Source organism: Penicillium griseofulvum (assembly GCF_001561935.1).
Source record: "Penicillium griseofulvum strain PG3 chromosome Unknown contig_95, whole genome shotgun sequence".
Taxonomy (NCBI): domain Eukaryota; kingdom Fungi; phylum Ascomycota; class Eurotiomycetes; order Eurotiales; family Aspergillaceae; genus Penicillium; species Penicillium griseofulvum.
In genome coordinates, this window is record NW_024467454.1 from 1,487,781 (window position 1) to 1,510,969 (window position 23,189).

At 46.2% G+C, this 23,189-nt stretch overlaps 6 protein-coding genes across 6 annotated transcripts; 3 read left to right on the forward strand and 3 right to left on the reverse strand.

Annotated features, from left to right (window-relative positions):
• Positions 1–122: 122 nt before the first annotated feature.
• PGRI_060420 (GRAM and VASt domain-containing protein) lies at positions 123–3,974 on the forward strand (the record flags this gene model as incomplete). The annotated part of the gene is made up of 2 exons (XM_040793756.1): positions 123–532; positions 605–3,974. The coding sequence occupies 2 exons, from the start codon at positions 123–125 to the stop codon at positions 3,972–3,974; spliced, it is 3,780 nt and encodes a 1,259-aa protein (XP_040648611.1).
• A 4,553-nt stretch (positions 3,975–8,527) lies between these two features.
• Positions 8,528–9,010, reverse strand: PGRI_060430 (uncharacterized protein; the record flags this gene model as incomplete). Its single annotated transcript, XM_040793757.1, has 1 exon — positions 8,528–9,010. The coding sequence occupies one exon, from the start codon at positions 9,008–9,010 to the stop codon at positions 8,528–8,530; it is 483 nt and encodes a 160-aa protein (XP_040648612.1).
• Positions 9,011–10,916: 1,906 nt separating this feature from the next.
• Positions 10,917–11,881, forward strand: PGRI_060440 (Amidase; the record flags this gene model as incomplete). The annotated part of the gene is made up of 2 exons (XM_040793758.1): positions 10,917–11,099; positions 11,150–11,881. 2 exons carry the CDS (start codon positions 10,917–10,919, stop codon positions 11,879–11,881), a joined length of 915 nt encoding a protein of 304 aa, XP_040648613.1.
• Positions 11,882–12,695: 814 nt separating this feature from the next.
• On the reverse strand, positions 12,696–13,535 carry PGRI_060450 (uncharacterized protein; the record flags this gene model as incomplete). The annotated part of the gene is made up of 1 exon (XM_040793759.1): positions 12,696–13,535. The coding sequence occupies one exon, from the start codon at positions 13,533–13,535 to the stop codon at positions 12,696–12,698; it is 840 nt and encodes a 279-aa protein (XP_040648614.1).
• A 978-nt stretch (positions 13,536–14,513) lies between these two features.
• On the reverse strand, positions 14,514–16,136 carry PGRI_060460 (Major facilitator superfamily domain, general substrate transporter; the record flags this gene model as incomplete). The annotated part of the gene is made up of 1 exon (XM_040793760.1): positions 14,514–16,136. One exon carries the CDS (start codon positions 16,134–16,136, stop codon positions 14,514–14,516), a length of 1,623 nt encoding a protein of 540 aa, XP_040648615.1.
• A 902-nt stretch (positions 16,137–17,038) lies between these two features.
• PGRI_060470 (thioredoxin family protein) lies at positions 17,039–17,751 on the forward strand (the record flags this gene model as incomplete). The annotated part of the gene is made up of 4 exons (XM_040793761.1): positions 17,039–17,053; positions 17,119–17,239; positions 17,332–17,404; positions 17,460–17,751. The coding sequence occupies 4 exons, from the start codon at positions 17,039–17,041 to the stop codon at positions 17,749–17,751; spliced, it is 501 nt and encodes a 166-aa protein (XP_040648616.1).
• Positions 17,752–23,189: the final 5,438 nt, after the last annotated feature.

Sequence of the window (23,189 nt, forward strand, 5' to 3'; positions counted from 1 at the left end):
AAATACTCTCAAAAAAAGAAAAGGGAGAGAGAAATTCTCCAATACATACACCTCATGAGAACTTTCGTTTAAGTCTCCCGGTCTGCCCGCACCAACCCCCGGATTCCCGATTTCCTTCAATCATGGCCGACTCTTCGTCCTCAAGCTTAAAAGGCGAAAACAGATCGCGTCGTTCCTGGACGATATCTGCAGAATCAAGTGCAATTGAGAGCAATGATCGGACATCCCATGATTCTATCCTCGAGAGACCGAAAACCCAGGGCGGAGAAGTAGCAGATCCCACCAAGGCTGGACCTAGTGGATTCTCGAAGTTACTCGATGCGCGTCGGAGGCGGAAACAAAATAAAAAGAAGACCCAAAAACAAGAAGATGAACCGCCGGTGCCGACTGTGGTGGTGGAACACGACCTACATGAAAGTCGCTCCAATGAGTCTCGGGATGGGACCTCCGCAGCCCCGTCGTCGGCTGCAGAGAGCATTACGCCGGAGAGTGAAGGCAATCACCTTTTGACCGATGATGAGGAACCGGACGGGTAAGTTGAGCAACTGGCCTGTTTAATGTTTTGAGCTACTCCTAACCCGCTGTACCGTTTGGCTTCGTTTAGAACTCCGCCGCTCACCTCACATAATTCCCATACCGGATTCTACACCTCATCTTCGCCATTGTTTAAGACCACATCGGTAGATGCCGAGTCAGCTATCAGCGGTCCAAGTGCCACTGGATCAGAATCAAATCTGAGTGAAAGAATGTCCCGACGTGCAACATCGGGTATGGCATTGGATGTTCCCACGGACGCAAATGGCAAGAAACGCAGTGTATCCCCTGGACGACGCCTCAAAGACGCTTTCACCTCCGATAAGAAAGGCGCTCATGACGACCCCGAGGATTCATCAATCAAGCCCGGGGGCCACAAAAGTGGGCGGGGTCTGTTTGGAGGCAGTCGACGGAGCAGTCTTTCATCAAAACAAGTACAGGCGGCCCCTGATGATGTTCCGCCTTTGCCTGCGCCTATTCGTACCGATCTAAAGGACAACAAGCCTCGTTCACTTCAAGCGAGCCCTATGCCGAACACCCCACCTCATACCGCTATTCCTGCGCCAGCGACAACTGTAACACCTCCAACTCCAACTGAGCACCGCCCTCTCAGTGCGCGAATCCTGTCAGATAATGTTACCGATTCGCCCGAGTCCATGCAATCTGAAAATTCTCCATCCGGAGTCACCACCGTGAGCCCCTCTGGAAATATGATCTCCCACCGCCGGGTGCGATCCGCTTCTGCAGCTCATGGCCCAAGCAAACTGTCCAATTCAATGTCTGTTGCATTGACACCACTTGAAGAAAAAGCACCGGGTACGAAGAGTCCGACTTCAAGCCAGCAACTCGGTTTCTTCTCCTCGGTGTTTTCAGTTGCACAAAACGCCGCCACTTCATTCAGTAATACCATCAACGCACAACAGAAAAATCGTCCGACTTCTCAGCCTGTTGCTACCGAGGCTGACAAATCTGTCAATGGGGCCGCTTCGGAGGGGAGTGACAGAGCTTCAAATACCAGCAGCAAGATTGCGGATGGGAGACCATCTGCCGTAGAAACTCTTGGGGCAGGAGATTTGAACTTCAGCCATTTGGACATTGACGCCAAACCAGGTGAGTCAATCACGACTCCTGACGGCGTGGTGATCACAAAGCCAGGCGGCCCTGTTGACAAGCGCAACAACACAGCTGTCTCCCGGCGCGACGAGGAAGCTGCCAAGCTTGAAGACAAACGCGCAGCGCGCGCTGTTCAAGTAGCATACGAAAAGCCCTCAGACCTAGAAGATGCCCTAGAGAGTCAGTCTACGACCTCGCTTCCAAGAGATGGCATAATTATGGGTGATCAGACTCCCCCTAGTGGCAGCGTCCTTGATGGTGACCTGAGCGGGGGCCTCAGACGCACTGGTAGTGTTCGCAGCAGACTTGCTCGGCGTCATCGTGGCTCGTCCGGGGCCACGGCCTCGACTATCGGAGCGATTGCCGCTAGTGCCATTGCACTTGGTGCTCCTGGCGCTAATTCAAGTGTACCTCGATTGACCGGCTTCGCCGTTGCGAGTAAAAAGCGCAATCGAGATTTCCACCAATTATTCCGGAGTGTACCTGAAGACGATTATCTGATTGAAGATTATAGCTGTGCCCTGCAACGTGAGATCATTCTTGCCGGCCGCATCTATATCTCAGAAGGGCACATCTGTTTCTCTAGTAACATCCTGGGATGGGTCACAACTCTAGTGATCAGCTTCGATGAGGTTGTTGCCATTGAAAAAGAGAGTACGGCTATGGTGTTCCCCAATGCTATTGCAATTCAGACACTGCACGCCCGTCATACTTTCCGCAGTTTGCTTAGTCGCGAGTCCACATATGACCTAATGGTCAACATCTGGAAGATCAACCACCCCAGCATCAAGAGCTCTGTGAATGGAACCCGGGTGACCAATGGTACCGGCGATAAGACAGAGAAGGTTGGGGAGGAGGAGAGCGAGTCCGAGACTGATCTCAGCGATGAAGATGAAATATACGACGAGGACGAGGAAGGTGACAATGCCGATAGCTTCTTTGAGGCCGGCGGCAGTGCCAACGCCAGTGCTGCGTCATTGCCACGAGCAGGTTTGAGCCGCAAGGCTTCAAGTCTATCTGCGAATGCAGCTATGCCCGCGGCCGGCACAAATGGCAACGTCGACAAAAAGAGTGGTGATAAGAAGAACGGCGACAAAGGCACTTCCAAGGAGGCGCCTCCCGATTTCCCAGGCCCGGCTACTCATGCACCTACTGAGTACGTTAACCCCGACGGACAGTATGAAAAAGTCATCAAGGATGAGGTTATTCCAGCACCGCTCGGCAAGGTCTTCTCTTTGGTTTTCGGCCCAGCGTCTGGCGAGTTTATGACCAAGTTCCTTGCTGAAAACCAGAAATGCGGAGAGCTACAGTTCGAGGGAACAGCGAAGGGGTTGACGATGGAAGTCCCAACCAGGAAGTACTCGTACATCAAACCTCTCAATGGCTCCATTGGTCCGAAGCAGACAAAATGTATCAGTACCGAGAACCTGGACTTCTTGGATCTTGAAAAGGCCGTTCTTGTCACTCTGAGCACCCAAACACCTGATGTGCCCAGTGGCAATGTTTTTGCTACCAAGACCAAGTACCTCTTCACATGGGCTGCTGGCAACCAAACTCGCTTCCTCATGACCTGTACTATTGAGTGGTCAGGCAAGAGTTGGCTCAAGGGCCCAATCGAGAAAGGTGCAATTGATGGGCAGACGGCCTTTGGTAATGATATTCTCAAAGCTTTGCAGGTTGGAGTTATGCCCCGCGGGCGGTCCAATGGCGCTGGACGCGGCAAAGGAAAGCGCAGGAAGGGCGATGGCGTAGGGCGGGAGTCGACCGCAGCTGCTTCGTTGAAGGTCGCTGTGGATCCCAAAGCCGGAAAGCAAGAATCATGGGGACTACTCGAACCGGTCCGCCCCCTCCTGGAGCCCTTTACCAGCATTCTCAGTCCGCTATGGAGTAGCAACTTCGCTATCTTAGTTATCGGGATCTTGTTCTACATGGCGTTCTTCCGATCCCTATCATCGTCGTCCATGATATCGCACCAAGCCGGCTGTCCCGGTCACGGCTTGCCTCAAAGACTGGCTGCATACGAGGAGATGTGGCGACGTGAAGAGACTGAGCTCTGGAACTGGCTGGAAGATCGAGTTGGTATGGACGGAATGGTCTTTCCAAACGTTTACCGCTCGCCCGAGCCACACCCAAGTCGCAGGTCATCTGGAGTCAGTATGAGTGACGAGCGTGAGCTCACTGAACGCCTACGGGAAGAGAAGGTCTCTGACCGTGAGATGGACCATGCCCTCCGTACCACACGCCAACGTCTCGAAGTCCTTGAGGAGATGATGGACAGACGCAAAGCTCACTGGAAAGTGGACGAGCCAGTCAAGTCCGAATTGTGATGGACATCAATGGCTGTCCCTCCTTGCACATAAAAACCAACCAATCACTCTCCCTATCCTCTCTCCTTTCTAAACTTGTCTCTTGCTAGACAAGTCCCCAATCTCCCAACACCACACAAAATCTATTTCCTTGTCATTATAACCTGTTTTACTATCCACCATTTTTCAGGGTGTTATCCTGTCATGGGAACAAGCAGCGCTGTTCCCTTGGTGTTGATATCCTCTTTTCACATTCGTTCTGAAAAGTTCACAGTCATTATCCCACCTCTCCCATATCCTTCGATACGTGGGCAGATTTTCCTTGCATGTACATGAGCGCCAACTATCTTGTCTGTACCGGTCTACGAGCTACCGGCTTCGATTTTCTTACTTTTTTTGCTACTCTTCTTGCTGATTGTTCATTTGAGCGTGCTGGCTACTTATTCTTTTTCGCTCCATGGGTGGAACTGTTGAAACTATCCCATTTAGCAAACGCGATGTATGGGAGTTCTGTTCCAGTGCTACCGTGTGCTCTATTTTCTTTGCCCCCATTGGGCTTCTCTGTGAATATCTCGAGCTGAAGCTATGTGGTTTACATATTGAATTTAGGCTATGCCTGAAAATACTTTTGCATTCGTAATATCTACTGGATGAGTAAAACATTTCACAAAATGCACCACTCGTATTTTGTATCGTACATTGAGACTAGCAACACCTATGGGCGTGAAAGATGATTTATTCTAAGCTATGTTCAAAGGTATGCTAGTCCAATAGTAAGTTCTTCCTGTAATTATTTTCTGATATTGATTTCTAATTGTTGCCCTTTCCATCATGTCTCGGGTTGTTTTGCGCCGTTGTGCTCAGCGAACGTAGCCAACTGGCAAGGGTTCGCCTATGAGTATTTACCACAAAGGCACCTACGAATCGAGTTTTTGCTCATAGCAAATGTAGAGCTATGAAATTGATAGACTTTTGTTTTAATCCATTATTTTTAGCACTTTCTTTCCTAGCGGGGCTACCTATATACACTTCCCTGCTGATTACTTTGCATGCCAATACCCCCTTTCCATTTCTCCTTTCACTTCTAACTACTTCACATTCTTCCACTTGAGATATCAGAGTTCAATATGTATTCACATGAGACACTATTTTGAGCGATTTCCAAAAAATGAAGTCGATTAGACACGTAATGACGCGCTCGTTGGCTCCAGCTCGCAGACAACTCCTGCCGATGCCTCCACGGGAAGTTCTTCTACCACAAAACAAATTAGTGGACGAAGAGATCTGTCCAGGCTATGACTCCACCAAATTTTACCCGGCAAATCCAGGTGAATTACTCGCCAATCGCTATCAAATCCTAGTCAAAGTCGGCTGGGGTAGCTCGTCTACTGTATGGCTTGCTCGTGATATGAGGGGGTATATTACTTTCACTATCCTCCTACCTTTGTATATCTAATGAATCCAGACACGAAGAAGAACCGGAAAGCGTTGTAACGCTAAAGATAACAAATGCAAATCTCAATCAAAACACTGTCGAGGAAGAACGTCAAATTGAGGATCACATTGCGAAAACAGATCCGTCACATCGCGGTTATGCATTATTTCGACCAAACGTAGATTCCTTCGAGGTCACCGGTCCGCAAAGGAGACATCTTTGTCTAGCATATGGCCCATGAGGGAGTCATTCTTACTTTTTCAGAGCCGTTTTAAAGACCGATTGATTCCCCTTCCGATTGCGAAAACGTACATTCTCTTTCTTCTTGCAGGCCTTGATTATCTTCACACAGGAGGTTGTCCATACAGGTGCGTAATTATCTCACTAGCCCAAGGCTTCCAACGACAGTGCTCATTCTTTAACAGATCTAAAACTCGAAAATATTATGGTCTCTTTCGAAGATCCAACCGTGCTTGGGGATTTTCTGAATTCTCAGCTCGATCAACCAATTCAGTGTAAACTCGACTCCACAGACCGACATATATATCCCAGTCACAACGACTTCGGACCAATAAGGAACATAAGAAGAATCCTTCCGAAAATCGTTGATTTTGGCGGTTCTACGAAATTTGATCACGAAGATGAACGGGGTATATATCCCATTCAACCAGATCACTACCGTGCACCCGAGGTCATCCTTGGCTGTGGCTGGAAAACGAGCGCTGATATCTGGAATCTTGGGGTTCTTGCGCGTCTAAGCATATATTTCTGACTCAAATTGATCGTATTGCTAATGTTAATATCACAATAGCTCTGGGATATCATCCAGGGAACAGGACTCTTTTGCCATGTTCACGATGCGCACGGTAACTATCAAGCAAAAGCGCACCTTGCAGAAATGTTCGCTCTATTGGGTCATCCTCCACCGGAGTTATTGGCACGACTTCATTCGATGCGGGAGTATCAATGGCCCGAACCTGTCAAAACTGTAGACGGTGTGACCTACGATAGTGCGGAGCAGTATTTCGACGGTCCCTTTTTTGATCATAATGGTATTTGGAATCCCATCCCGTGTATCACAAAAGTGATGTCTTTGCATCTTGCTAATGCTTTAATTATAGGGAAATTCTTGTATGAGGACTTGATCCCCAATCGAAATCTCGCCGACACACTTCCCTCGCTGGAAGAAAAGGAAAAAGAGAATTTCTTGTCCTTTGCAAGGATGATGCTAGCCTGGCTCCCGGAAGAAAGGAAGACGGCTCGTGAACTGATGGAACACCGTTCCTTCAGAGAACTAAGAAATCTAGCAATTGATAGAGCTCTGATTGGATGGTGTAGCTTATTTTCACCGTTATTATATCGGTTATGACTATTCATTTTCAGTCATTCTTTTAGGGACAAGATAGAGATACTTGAAGGATATTTGAAAGCACTCTGAAGAGATTCCTCAAAATATTGTTAATATAACGTGCCTTACATTGTAGGTTAGCCCAAGAGTAATCAGAGATATTGGACTCTTACTTTACTTTTAGTCAGCATATCAACCATGCTGTCTGCTTGCTGTTCTCAGGGATATAAATACCCAGTCTCTTCATATTTTCTCCGACACGGGTCTATCCTTCTTCATATCTCGTACCTTCATATCTCGTACCATGCTCAACACTCCAATTTCAAGGACAGTCGTAAATCCTTGACGCAGATTATGGAAGGGGTATGACTGGGCGACCACGGTCCTGTAGGATCTGCAGAAGGGTGATTGGGGTGTGCCAGTGGTGTGGATTTCGGATAGGGACAAGATATTCTTCCAAGGCTTTTGGCGAGGCTTATTCGGAGCACTGCGCCCCAAATTAATCTATTGCCTTGAGGCACGGTTCAGAGCTATCGAATCCTCCAGGCCCAGGAAATCATTCAATGCAAGTTAGTCACACCCGTGTTTGATATCACTCTCTCTACTTCCACAAATATTTCTTGGCCAGCCATAACTTACTGACGGGCCATACTCTACCTAGGTAAGCAATATGGCTCAAAGTCGACCATCTTCGATTACCAAGCCTATCGACCTCAAGCCAAGTTTCTTGAGTCAACTTCCTCTAGAACTTATAGTCTTGATATCGGATTTTTTCCTATCTAAAGACTTTTTTTTGTCTTTCAATGTGCAAATACTGACTCTTTAGGGCCCTCCACCTCCACACAACAAATTTCATACGCTGGATCGCCTTGCGCCATGGGCTGAGTTCCGGTGATCCGCTTCGGCCGGTTCGACTATGCAAAGCATGCACAGATGGCCTTGTGCTAAATCCGGGCGTAGTCTCCTCCCTGAGACGTCGGAACTTCTATGAAACTGCATCTGGCGACTGGTCACCACAAGGCCTCACTTTCACACATGTCACATACTTCAAAGATTTACAAACTTTCGATGGAAGCTGTTGAATGCTCCCAGATAGTACATGACTAGTTGCCTCTTCCATAGTTGATCATTACGGTTTTCGTCTCTTCTTTCCCCCATATAGGTTCAGCTTCAATAGCATATTGTGCTTTTTATGGTCTCATACGCCACGTGGCTTGGAGCAGAAACAGCACTATAAGCGCTAAATACCTAGTTCTTGGTTGGAACTTTTTTTGGCAGCGAGTAACGCTAGAAACCGAGGGCTCGCCAATCTCAGTTGCAAATGGGGATATATCAGCTTCTTGGGGAGATTGACTAGCAAGTCACCTACATCTGGAGAGACCTAACGAGCAAAACATTGACAATTTGATTAAATATCGAAGATGAGTAGTAGACCACAAAGGGCAGCTTTCGGGAGGATAAATCAATGACCAATTCCTGCTTCTTGTAACCCATGTTGGTTTTCATGTGTTTTCCCTAGGTGGGTTTACTATTCGTTTGTTTGGTGTGTCATTCCCCGGGTTTTAAATCAAATCCACTGGGATATTCCGCACGTTGAGAAGCATATGAGAAGAAGGTCTGGCCACCTTACTCCATGGTCGCTGGTATATTTTCAAAGTATTTCCAAAGAGTCGTCAATTACTGACCTCGCCGTCTGAAGCAGATTTATCTTTATCGTAAGGTTCGGATTTTTTATCGTCTGAATATTCATTATCAGTCCAATACTTGGCGTCAGCTTCATCGTCACCAGGCTTATCCCAGCAAGATCCTCGTCGTCGTCCCCAGGCTAATCATTATCTTCTTCTCTGGGTTGGTCTTTTTCTTTGGCATCACTTTTGCCTTCACTTCTGGCTTTGTTGTTGTTTCAGGATTGATCTTTTTCTTCGGTACAACTCTTGTCTTTATTTGTGGCCCTCTTTTTGCTTCGGGTTTGGCCTCCTTCGGCACAGCTTTTGTTCTTGTTTCAGGTTTGCTGTTTGTCTCTGGCTTGCTTTTCGCCTTTGCGTCCGACTTGATCTTTGCTTCTTTCGTTGGCTTTCCCTTAGCCTCGGGATTGCCCTTTGTTTTCGTGTCCGGCTTAGTCTTTGCCTCCGGGTTTGCCTTAGTCTTTGTCTCTGGTTTGATCTTGCTCTTTGCCTCCGATGTAGTCGTGGTCTTGGGTTTTGATGTCGGCTCGATCGTCACTAGCGTTATTGTCGCCCCAATCGGCTTCGCTTTTGTTTGCGTTGAAATCATGTTGATTCTTTTGGTGGTCTTGTTATTACTAGATCAGCCACGGTCTGAGATATTTAAATACCATTATCTTTTGAATCAAGGATAATTAGTATCTTTGTCAGCTGGTCGGGCACCGGGGCGTTAGCGTCTGCACCGGCCTCCTCGTATTCGTCTACATTGGGATTATTAGCATCAACAGAACACTTTCACTGGCATCCTCCCTGCCAGCGTTTCTCTCGCTAGCGTCACCTCCCTAATGTCGCCGCTCAGTTTCCCGTTGCTATGGCGTTAAAGATATGGAAATTATATAGAGAAAGCAACAAAGCCAGGTCAACCCTCGCCACGTAGGCCACCACGGCCATGTCAATAATCGGGCCGCAGTGCATATTCGGAGGACAACTAGCTATTTCTGACTGTACTTTCCTTGTCTAGTCCCTTTATAGGCAATTATTATCGTGCCATTCTCATTGTATGCTTCATCTTATCGTCAAGATACCAGGCCCAATTGATCTAGAACTACTCAAAGACGAGATATATCTCAGAATGACGGTTTCTAGTTTAGTATTACAATAACACTAAAAACTGCATTTTAATCGTCGAATTCATACAAATCCAGCAAATTCGGCCGATTTATTTTGCTATTTGGGTAAGAATATGGGGTGATAAACTGGTATCTAGGGCTCTAGGGCAAAGGTGTGGATCATTACCCCAGTTGGCGCGATGGCTTAAACCTGATTGATCCCTTTCACCTTCCACGCCAGCTTGTTCGCAACCCACTTTTCAACCTCTCAGAGTCGATATTTATCTGCTTATTTACCAAAAAAAAAAAGAAAAGAAAAAACGTTGTTTTTCCCATGCATAATATTCTTTCTGTGACCCGTATTACATTCTCCCAACTTGTTGAGTCGGGCGTCGTCTTGTAAAGCTGAACAGAAAGGAGCGGAAGAGCACGACTTGACACAATGTTGCGACGCTTGCCGTGTTTTCCAGCGAGACATAAGACCCGAAGCAGACGCTCAATTGAGGGAGGACTCGATACACCCAGCATGCTAACCCCAAAGTGATCGACTGGAAGAGGATGTGTAGATGTTTATTTCTCGATTGGAGACTTCCGATATGTCACGACTGGGCACATTCCGGTACAAAATACCCATTCCCCTTTGTCGCATGCCCCCGGAGAAATTGACAGATGATCATTGTAGTTTGAATTGACCGAAGATCTCACGGGAGATGTCGGGCTGCTGCTCGTGACAGTAGTGGAAGCCGATGATGGAACACCTCTCAGCCCAACTTGGTTGGACGATTACCTTGAAAGACTATGTAGCAGCGATTCCAGCTGAAACAATCATTTCTGTCGGGCTTGATTATAACCCGAGTCATGGCAACGCATACCGTGTTACCCAACTGCCGACAGTATCTGAATTCTCTCGGTAATCGCTGGATTCAGATGGAAAAGGATAGAGGCAATCCTGCGAAGTTACAGCCAGGTCCATACCTATACATCAAAAAGGCATTCAAACATGTTTATCGACTGCACGATGATACATATAGAACTTTCCTAACAGCCGTCAAGCCGAAGCCCACTTCGTGAGTATGCCGTGGAACACAAATTACATTCTGGCAGCGGTCTGATTTTTGGCAGAAACAGACCTTTCTCTACGACGTATAAGCAACTCAAGGGCGAGGGAACGTTTTACGACTGTCTTGGTGTGGCAGTTCCTCCAAGACCGGCGTCAGCACCGGACAATTATCCCCTTTCACAGCTTCGCGTAGCAGTCAAGGACTGCTACTTCCTGGAAGGATTGAAGAACTCCCTGTGTAATAAATCTTACTACGGCTTCAGCGACCCGGCTCCATTTACACCAGAGGCAGTGCAGTTATTGGTAAAACAGGGAGCCGTCGTCCTGGTCTAACAAAACTCAGCTCGATGATTGGCCGCGAGGAGCCTCTGGAGGCTGTTGACTTCCGCACTTCATTCAATTCACGTGGAGAGGAATATCAGTCCCTGGTCGGCAGCAGCAATGGTAGTGCCGCATGCGTCGCAGGATATGACTGGATTGATTGCGCTATCGGCACAGATACCAGTAGCAGTGGAAGGCGTCCCGCGATGGTAAATAGATTTTGGCAATTTTGACCTTCCCATAAATTGATATCTCTTAGCGGTATCATTCGGACCTACGCTCGCTTCGAGACACCCGTCGTATTTGCCAGGAATTTCGCCATACTCAAGGCTGTTGCTCAGACTTGGATCCCAAACACATCGACCCGATACGAGAAGCTTGGAAGCAACCTCACCCCCTCGGAACCCCAGAAAATCTCGATGATTACCTGATCGACACGGTGTTAAGAGCTTACTATAATGCGTTCTATCACTCGTTTGTCGCGTTTCGCGAAAAGTACGCCGAGAAACATAGTGGAAAGCCTCCATATGCACTTCCTTCCCTACAATACCGATGGGAAACGGGTGCAGCCGTGTCCGAGGAACAGCACAAAGATGCCGTACAGCGGATGGGCATCTACAGGGATTGGTTGCTTACCAGAATGCTTGCCGGATCTACTAGCGAGGCTGAACCGCTGGTTGTGCTTCCCATTGGAAATCTCGCTCCGAATTATAGGGAGGAGTCATCGCCATCGCCCCTTGGGCAATCCGCGCTAGATCAGCTTTTTCTTCCGCCCATCTTAGTTGCCCCCGATATCGCCATTCCTATTGGCGAGGTACCATATGAGTCAAAGATCACCAAGGGAACTGAATACTTACCAGTTGTAATTGACATTACGGGTGCTCCAACAAAAGACCAAGAGCTTCTACAAGCCATCGAAAAGATTATGGACGTATCAGGGCGTCCCACTACTGTCACGACAGGATTGAGAGTGTTCCAGTGTCAAGTATGAATAATTGATCATAGATAGATATCGTGGCTCGGAATTGAAAAATAAAGTTAGAAACCAGTGCTTGGAGAGAACCTTGATGTTGTAGGTTCCATCGATCTCTTCTCCTTCGTGTAATTTGGGACATTCTCATATTTCTGTGCCGATGTCGCAAACGCCTTCTCCGCTTCCTGATACTTCCCAGCCATCATCAACCTCATCAGTTTCCTCCGTCCACCGCCAGGCCCAGCAAACTATGCCGGATACATATGGAAACAGCTTTACGTTGACCCAATAGACCTACCTCCCATCGGGCTAGTTGCTTACTTCAAGGGCTGAACAAGGCAGGAAGACTAAAATTACCTGCATGGTGGTAGGCTATTTTCCTATCTAGTGTGATGAATACATTCAATGTTGGAATAAACAAAGATGGGAATATACAAGCCGGAAGGTGACAGAACATAGCTGTCACTACCTTTTATTTAGGCAGAAGTTCCACTCTAGAATGTCGCAAATGAGCTGTTGTATGTTAGATGTCAGAGATAGCTAACTAGATTTTGATTTCTAAGTTGTATGCCACAGATCGGTCAATCTTTCAATTGCGCGTTAGATTAGAAACCAATTTACGTGGAAGCTTTGGTTTCTACGTATAGAATCTACTCAAATGGGAATTATGAGGGAGATGACATATTTCATTCCTATGCCTGTAATAATTGCTTTCTTTTTTTTCGTTTTTCTTTTTCTCAAACGAACTCAGATGCAAAATTCTTCCAATGCATGTGCCCGTGTTCAAGACCTTATTAGTTGCAAGGTCAGGGCAATGCATACAGCAAAGCACTCACTCCCATGCCGGGCCGTGTCCCTTAGCGCTTTGCCTCCAGCCGCGGTAGGAGATGTCACGTCCACGGGTTCGGCTTCGGCCTCGTACATCCTGATAAGCCTCCACAGAGGCATCTCCAGAGGCGGGGCGGTTTGAGGCAGTCGGATTGCGGGATTCTTCGACCAAGACTTTGCAGTAGTAGACGAAAAGCTTGTAGTCCACTGGTCGCCCCAAATCCTTCACCTCCTCTTGGAGGAACGGAACCTTCAACACTTCCCCGTGGAGCGCTTCCAGAAGTCTACCAAGTGCATAGTCGCAAGTCGGCGCGTGGTCCTCTGTCTTCAGACGGTTGTACTGGTTCTGGTAGGCCAGGATGAAGTCGGCGGGGGTGCGGAAGTTCTCTCGCTTGATACTCTCCCACCGCTTCACCTCGTTTGCAATAAACTTGGACTGGTTGTGTAGGCTCAGGTGCTTGATTGTCTTGAAAATTTCATCGGCGAAAGTGAAGTCGCTTGAGTGTGCCCTCACTTTCTGTTGAAGTGAGGTATCCACCTGATTCAACAGCCATCTAGCAACGGTACGAGTCCAGAACTTCCATTTGTTGTAGTTGGCGTCGCCTGGGTTGGGCCTTGGGAGGTCATTGGCCACGAGTGCATCCAACTTCAGAGGTTGCAAGGCATGAATGATCTCATTGCCCCAGACCGTGAGGCTGGTGTCTGGCCTGAGTTTCATGATGTTCAGAAGAGTGACGGAAGATTCCTTAGGCAGATCCGTGGCCTGAGTGCGTGGTGGTTGTTGGTGAGGGTTGGATTCGGAATCCTGCCTACGGCGACGAGGAGTCTCCGAAAAGAACGACATGATAGGTAGGTATAGACGAGCAGTTGTGAAGATGAATGTGATAATTGAGATTTACCGCTTGGAAGAAAATATTGTTAGCAAATCCTTGTTTCTTTCCAGGAAGTCATCAACTCACTCTGGACGGTGCTTTGCGATCAAGCCTGTACGTCTTCTGTCTGAAGAAGTGTTTGGGTAGATGCGGGAGGGAAGAAAGAATGGAAGAAGAGGAAGGAGAGAAATCAATTTAAAGGTTTCATTTGAAGTCAGAAAAGCGCAAATCAGGCAATTGCGACTGAGTCGAGTCAACAAAACTTAACGCTTATGTCGGCGAAAATGAAGTCTCATTTTACAAAGTTCACTCAAGATCAATCAAACATCCTTTCCGTCTTTGAACGCCTAGAAAGGTCCATCGCATAGTTCCCAGTCCAGAAGAGATATTTGATTCATATAACTTCAGCTAATAATCTACTGACGCACAAGTCGCGGAATATGCTGTCACTTGCTCCATCTCGCGATCGCCATGAATTAAGATAAAAATAGTTCTAGCTTGCAGGATTTTTGAGCCTAATAACTCTCACTATGAATCTGAAAATTTGCTGAGATTCTATTCATTCCACCAACACTTTCAAGTGGGCGTATGTCGGAGAAAGCACGTGGTTGCACGCGCGCCTTAGGGCCAGATGGTCACGTGCGTCATGCAGTACTATCATCTTCCAAAACATGATCAATAAAACCGTCTAAAGACAACAGAAATCCGAGAGACGTATTGTAGAGATGTTTTCCGGGGTCTGGTTCCATTACCAGATCCTCATTGCGGTTTAAGGCATGTGTTCTATAGTTTACTTTTCTGCACTTGATATATATTTTTGATATCATCTATCCAATCCAGACTTTTGTCACAAGTCGGATACGTTAAAATTCGACTGAATAGTCCTGCGCCCTGTACAATAATCTTTATATCATATTCATAGCTAACTGACCATGGCTCATCGTTATTCGTTAAGCTCCAACGTCTCCATTCGCCACGCTCCGTTCATGCGAGGAAGCCATGGCTTTATTTTTTGACAGTGACGTTTTCCATGCCTTTGCTCCTGAATTAAACCTTTCGTCAATCTGCTCCAGGGTAATTCCAGCAGTCTCTGGCACGAGGAAGAAGGTTAAAATTCCGATGACGGCGGTAACACCTGCATAAAAATAACCCACATTGGGTCCCATATTCCCGTAATCCGCGCCTAACATGTACGGGGTCCAAAATGTTGCACCGAAGGAAAATATGCCGTAGAAGACTGTGGTGTTGGCTTGTCCGAAGGTGCGAAGTGAGACGCTGTGCATCTCCACAGAAGCCAGGTTGACACTGGCAGCAATAGTTCCACCGAAGACAAAAGCCCAGAAACACAGAAGAACAACCATCGCTATTTCCGCATCTTCACCTGACCCCAGAGCGGTACTCACAGAGGAGAGAGTGAGCATGCAGACAGCCATAACAGTATAGCCTGAAAGCATGGCGATTCGCCTTCCGCCATATTCCACAAAGAAGGGACCAAAAAGAGATCCTCCTAAGATGCACAAGCCAATGATGACATTAATTAAATACGGGTCACTGACACCAACTCCTTTGAGAAAAAGTGTAGCGTACGGTTGTACAAATTGGATACCAGTAATGGCGGACCCAATCATAATCATTGTCGATATCAAGGTGCGACCGATATGCTTCTTGCCATAAATATCAAACCACGAGACAGATTTGTGGCCTGCGCGCTCATTTGCAAGATTGACTTTGACCTCATCAATCTGCGCGGTGATTTCTGGCGAAAACGGATTTTGGCCGTATAGCACGCCGAACGAGTTCCGTGCCTCCTCCTCTCGGTCATGTACCATGAGCCATCGCGGAGATTCAGGCATCATCAAGATTCCAGCACCAAGAATAACTCCTAGGGGTATTTGGCATAGGATAGGCGTCTTCCACTGCCAGTCGTTGGTGGGCTCCAGACGAGCAGAACCAGCACATACCGCGAAAGCAGCAACATTCCCACCGGCGAGTCCGACATTATACAGTCCCAAAGACAGCCCGCGTTTGCTGGCGATGATGCACTCGGAGCCATAAGTGAGACTGGCTGCTATCAGCTGTCCAATTCCCACAGCACCGATTGATCTGCACACCATGTAGCGAAGGAAGCTTCCGCTGGTGCCAAGCATTCCGCCAGCACCGATGATAGCCAGTGCGCTTCCAATCTGGATTGACCACCTCCGTCCGATGTATCGACCGGTTACACCGGCAATTCCGCCTCCAATGGCGACGAACAGGAAGTTGAGGCTGATGAGAGATTGTTGCAATGGAGTTAACGAGCAATGCTGTATATCGGCATACGTGCTCGGGTCTAGAACTTGTTCGCAGCTTCCAAATGCGCGTTTGTAAGAAGGCATGATCAGGACTGTTCCCGCGTAGCCATTATCAAAGTTTGAGATCCATCCGGCAAATGAGACCCACAATGTCAGGCGTAACATGGACCCAGTGGTACTGGCAGAATTATTTGGTAAAACATGATGGGTAGTGGATTTGGTGAGAATGTCATTAGAGCTGGATTCAGGCTCTATCTTGGGGCTTGGATGTCGCAAATTCATGTCGAGCGGGTTTGGAATAGGAAAAAGGATAGTTGCTTGTTGCGTTCAGTTCATGGCTGTTGACAATAAAGGTATAGGCAGATAGGAGGAGCATATATGCAACCCTTGGCTGGCTGGAGCCCTTGCATGATACATTCCAGGGCAAAGACATATATGTATGCACCCTGGTAGAAGGAATGTGAGACATCATTTACACAATTGGGAGGTTTGGTAGTTACCAGCCGTATGATAGCAATAGAAAGAAAGTTATAGCATGGACTACAACAATTATGGCGAGATCTTGACAGTCAACCAGAGGATTCACAGACAGAAAATATTCGCAAGGTTGAAATACTCGCGCTAGGAATAGTTAGGTCAGGTGCAAATTAAGCAAGAATATTATATTTGATTATTAGCAGCATGTATACGCTCATTGTAATAGTATGCTAGTTTATTATTTCGAGATTTCATTTTTTTTTCAGTTCGCATCCACAAATATGTGCATGGCTTCATCTTTTGATCTATCAAGATGACACGTGGGTCTGCTTGAATCCATGTTTATTTGGAACCTATGAAAAGCATCAATTCGTGGCGAAGACTACTAGAGAATAAATAAGCTCATTTTATGGCGCTAAGGTTTCAAGATACACAAGAATAGTCGGGCGCATAAGCGGCCTCGTGATGTCACTTCAGTGGTCCTTTCAGATATCATTCTGTCTTGCCAGTCTTATAGGTCGACGGCAAAGAAAGTCAGAAAAAGGTTTAATTTATGTAGACAAATTTTCTACGTATAACTTGTGATGAGAGACGTTACCAGGCATAGATCGTCGCCGGTCTACGTTGAGGTTGATGGCTGAGGCTTTTGGTGGCTGCAATCGCACTTAACTTGATGAATTCTGACACCTGGATCTAGCTTGATCAGAATGAGACACTTTGAGGTAAGACCTAGTTATGACCACATGTCATCGCTCCTCAAATGTCGTGATCCTGGACCTCTAGATAGGGCATAGTTCCAGGTCACGTGCCACGCCAAATACCACGACGCTCCACCAAAGAACGTGGGAACCGCGGGCAACTGAAGATGGAGTACACGACTATTGCAATTCTCGCTGCGCTATACATTGGTGAGTGCTGTCATGTCCCACCTCCCGCGATGTTTGCCCACACACAATATACTTGGGCCACGCCCAGCAAACAAACACTAACCCCTCATAAGCTATCCGCCTCTTCTTTAAATCACGCAGCCCAGCAACCATCATGTCTCACGGAAAGGTCACCGAGATCGACAAGTAAGTCGCTATTATTATGCGATCAATACATTTGATTCTAATCTTTGCGCATTAGCCAAGTCATCTTCAAAGCCCTTACCTCCTCCGGCCCCGTCGTTGTTGACTTCTTCGCAACCTGGTGCGGACCCTGCAAGGCCGTTGCCCCCGTTGTCGGCAAGCTGAGCGAGCAGTACCAAAACGTTCGTTTTATCCAGGTCGATGTGGACAAGCTGCAGGGTGTTGCGAGGGAACTGGGCGTGAACGCTATGCCCACTTTTGTGGTGTTCAAGGATGGCAAGGAGGTCAACCGCGTTGTTGGCGGTGACATGAAGAAGCTGGAGGCGCAAATCAAGGAGATCTCAGCATAGACGGGTTTTACTTGGCGCTTTGCCTTGCTCTCTCGGTAATCTTCCAGAATCTAGGAGAGGATTGCGTCCATCGCCTTATACCCGAGGAATTGTATGGTTGTTTTGGTGTAAGGAGTGTAACACATGAATCATGAATGGAAACTGTGACATGACTCTGTCGATGCAAATAAACGCATCATTTGACGTTGCACCATGCACACCTTACCTGAGATCAGGCTCACTGTTATCAGCTGATTTCGGTAAGATTGACACGGACTTGGGCATTGATACTCATGAAATGCCGCCACTGTACACCGGATTTTAGGCCGGGCGAGATGGCTTTCCCTTTCCGCTTTAGTCCTCACCCCTTGCCGCTCTTTGCTCACTGAGTAAAACTAGGGATCACCTGATCACGATATAAATAAGCCGGATGAAGGAGGTCTGAGCTCGCTCACTGAACGTGACCTGATTATTACATAAATTTAAGGGCTTGCGCACTGAGCGTCACCTACAGGCTTCCGTACGACCCAGTAAAACCCAGACCCAACCTAGACCCAACCCAGTCCTAGGTTGGGTTTTGGGTCAAGCCCTTCGACCCAGTAATGGGTCTGGGGCCCCAAAGTGGGTCACAAACAATACAAACACACTTATATCAAACATGTACTATGTTTTAACATGAGCTTTCGACCCAGAGCTAGACTAGGTTCTGCGGAAGCCTAGTCACCTAAGCAAAGTTGGAGAGCAGCTGAGTCAGTAGCTCACCTCAATAAAATGCACCACGCGAGCCCCATCCCAATACAGTCGTTCACCCAGCATCTTGACCGTTGTCCCCTTAACAAAAGGCTGGCGTTATCAATGTGGCAGCCGACCCAAGTTGTTTCGCCTCTAGCTGGGAAGTAAATATACCGTAGGCCTAAATATATTAGCATTCCTTTCTATGGCTATATTACTTATTAACTTGCCGAGTCTCGTATCTACGATACAATGTCTATATAGTTGCGGGAAATATCCAAACATCTTGGCTTAGTGTAATAACATTCAAGAGTATCCTAGAACACTCCGATTGAGTGGCTTACCAATAATCTAGTTTAATTTGGATTCTTTTCTTTTCGCTTGATTTTTTATAGACTATCGCTCGTACTATCTACCGCTTACTCCTAGGAATACGATATCAGCTCTAGTAGACTTCCGCAAAGCCCACTAATGGGCCCGACCCTCGGACCCAAAGCCCAGCCCGCAGTGGCCCTAACCTTCATAGCCCAGCCCAGCCTACAGCCCATGAGGCCCCCATTAAAGCCTATCGGTATCTAATAAATTGGCATATGTAATCGCTATATTACAACCTTTCTACTAATCATACAAAGTTCAGACCTGGAGTATTGAATTACAGTAGCTAAATTAGTATAAATCTCTATTTTAAATAAGATCCGATAAGTAGAGGACGAGATATCCTAAGAAGTATTGATATTAATGCTTTGATATCAGACATATATTTCAGAATCAGATGGGAGTACCACTACTTTCTAGTGAACCCCTCTAATTTTAACGCATTTTCTCGCGTTTTTGAACGTGATACGGATACTACGAACTGACTAATAATATGCTCTAGATCATATAGTTATAATTAAATAGAATATTACCTTAGGGGATAAGGCCTAGAAACAGGGGTAAAACGAAGCGTAATTGAAAAATTAGAAAAAGGAGGTTAAACTTTACTTGGTCCCTAAATTCTAGGCATATTTGTATTGTTTGGGGCCCATCGACCATATCTATTGAAAAGGTCCCTTATTTGCCTAGCATATTCCAAGTAGCAGTCAGAAAATACTTTACTAATAACTAAATGAAGTTTAATAGGGATTCATAGGAGCTCTCAGACATTTCATGCCACAATATAATTAGCGAGACAAAACCAGCTCCCAGGAGCTTAAATTCTATTACCTGTTCGCAATAACTATAGCTGCTAATGCTAAGAATCAATATACATCAAAGATATCCTGATCTCTCCTCCTTCATCGAAAATATCCAAGGTTCAAGTATTGCTCCTCAATACCTTATAAAGTTTCATTATAAGATTATCAAATGTCAATATTCTACCTAGGTCTGCTGCTTTTTAACCCCTCAGCCAGAGTAAAAGCCTAACACGATACTTTTGTCATGATCTATATGATCACACGCTTTGTCATATATAAAGAGCTCTTCAAGCGAGCAAATTCTAATGTTATTAGAACTTCATCCATTAGGACTAAACTCAAATCGCCACCCATCGGGGACGCCGTCGAACTAAGATTCAAAACTTGGTTTTGTAAAAACAGCACGAAGGAAGCGCCCACTCCGAAGCATTCGTCAATCACCGTCACCCACTCGCGATTTCTAGGTTGTAAAAGTGCTCGCTGACCATAGTATTCGCTTCCCGTAATAACCTCCGTGGCTGTCGTAAGTATCGCAAAACCGGTTTCATCAAAGTTATAAATGCTATCAGGGGTGATTCTAAATTAACAGATAGTTTTTGAATAAGCGCCGAATACGAAGTCCGAATACATGGTAGAAACCAGTATACCGGAAACGTCATGTGACATTGGGGACACACCATATAACAGTGAATATTACAATCAGTCATCGATATCCGCACAGATTGTTGAATAGCGGGTTTTGTGATTTTAATTAGAACTGTCAACATTGATCATCTATACTATAGATTGTTCTTACACCAACTTTCTGTCAACAAGATTAAATCACTCCATAATAATTTTCGGATCCTGACATTCCGTACGCTCGTACGGAGTAGTTATACCGTTTTGAAAACCGGGAGGATAGGAGAGGGTGTGGTTTCAGATAATTCGTTGCCTAGTTTTTGCCAACGGAAATAACCGGGCTAGATCCGCGCTTTTCAAGCAAATGATTCGTCATTTCTAGTACGGTAGAAATGCGGGGGGAAGGCTGATCCACGAGAATCTATAGAGAGAATCTATTTTCGAAGAGCTTCCTCTACAATTTTAGTCAGTTTATAGTTATTAGCGCGAGAAAACGCGCGGGCGGGGATATTCTTTAGACAGTGGTAGACCTTGACAAGCCCCGCAGCACGAAATAAACTATGGCGCTGCGCTGTGGCGACCATACGTATTTAGCCAATAAAAAAATCCCTAAGGTGGTCGGTATGATGGTGGCAAGGCAGCACCAAAACAAGCTGGCGGGACTTGTCAAGCTCTAGGTGGAGGAGAGTTGATTTCGGAACTTTAAAACGACGCGCTACTTCGGAAATGACAATGATTTCTTCATTTATGATAGCCTGGCTCATAAGATCCTACGCTCTTGCTCTATCGAATCTTGAGAGCTTCGGGAGCGAATTGGAATCGTGGGTGGATGAATTAACTAAGTGCTAATTCTTGTTTTGGGCTCTACGCAACTTGCACCAAAGCTTAAAAGAATTCGCAAGGCTGCTCTGCTGTTCTATTCAGTATCCCACAAAATTTCGGTTCAAAGCTTTAGGCCGTTCTAGACATACGTAATTGACTTCCCCAAGGGGGATTGACTTCCATCGCCTCGGATAAGATATCGATAGCGGCTATGCGAAGGGGCATAGCGGGTCAATGGCCTCGATTGGCAAGCTAAAATCCACGCGGGCTAATAATGTGATGTCCGATTCATCCACCTCCCGAGGTCCATTTCTTATATGGGGAAAGGGGGTAAACTGTACAAAATAAAGTTCGGCCTCACTCTGGGAATTGACCAGAAACGGGGGTCAATACGAAGCGTAATACAAGATCTCGTGCTCTGATATGCTGACACAAGAGATATTGATAGGAACCTTTGGAAATCCAAGAAGTTTCGAGGCATTAGGACCGTTCGGAGAAAAAGTAAAACTAGGTTATTACCTAGTTACCTTACTACTTCAAATTGAACCGGAGAATTCCTGTTCAATTAAGAACTGCCGATCTAGTTGGCATGTATTATATCCTTGTTATAAAGATCTACAACTTATGGGGCAATCATCCATTGATGACTGAGTCATGCTGATGTTTTGTGAGATATCAGTGGCCTGTTCGAAGCTCAAACCGGGACATGTCTTAGATACGTAAAAAGCGGGATAGTCAAAGCATATGCTCCGCCAGGAGCCGCGATTTCATTCGTGAACCAGGGAATAAAATGAAATGACGCTTATAATGCTAAGGAGAAGACTAGTGTGTCTGGTCCTGGTCTAGATTGTTAGGAGCCTCGTTAGTTGATTTTGAGATCAACACTGAGAAAATTTAACGAGTTCATACTCCAAAACTTCGTTGAATATTTCTTGCTTTGCTACATATACCCTATCGACTTCACCTCTTGTGATGGCTGATCCCACTACTGATCCGAAGTCAGTCTTAGAGGGCACATGGGCTCTTGGGGGCATTGCAATCATCGTGGTAGCACTCCGGGTATTTGCAAAAGTTAGGATTCGCCATCTCAGAACAGATGATGCTGTAATGGTTGCAGCTCTGGTAAGTTTATGATAATAAATGGGGGGTATAGGGGGGATGATGATATAAGTTCTATCAATTCTAACTTATAATATATTTATTGCAGTGTTTCGCCCTCGCCGCATCGATACTATTTACAATCTCGGTTGTTGACGAAGGATTTGCATCTGGTCGTCCCGGGCTCGATAAGCCTACCATTTTCAAGTTGAATATAACAATGGAGATCTGTAGTATTGCAAGTACCTGTTTAGGTCGGGTTGCATTCATCCTCTACCTTTTGCCAGTTCTTGCAATACGGAAAGCCTTCAAGATCAGTCTATGGGTACTACTTACGGTACAAATAGCGGCAAATATTGTGATGATTATTCTCATCCTAACTCAATGCCGCGATATCCGTGGGATTTGGAATCCTAAGTACGCTATGAACTGTATGGAAATTACTATCCAGCTCTATTTTGGTTACTTTGTCTGCGGTATGTCTATCCACTACTAACAGCCGCTATATTGGATAAAAACATGGATTTTTAACTAATAATGTCAAATTATAGTCTGTAACTCCTCCGCGGATTTACTACTAGCAGTCTTTCCGTGTTATATCTTCTGGGATCTCAAGTTAAAGCCGATCATCAAGTGGAGCCTTATGATACTCACAAGTTTGGGTCTTGTGTATGTACCTCCCTTCATATAGTTACAAGACCCCCTATCTACCCTAACTTACTAACGAGGATACCTTTACCTATATAGAGCAACAGTCGGTGCTATAATGAAGACTATATATCTTGGACAAATCTTGACCTGGGCTAGTGCAGCTAAGGCAATTCAACTTACCTGCTGGGGTATGATCGAATGCTACCTCGTTATAATCTCCGCCTCTGTCCCTTGCCTTCGTTCGCTAGTGGTTTCTTCCGTGCGCCACTTGTTTGCAAGCGATAAGTCCAGCACTTTGCCTTTCACCTCATCGCACAGGAATAGAACAGCAAGCCAACAACGTACGACGAATCGCAC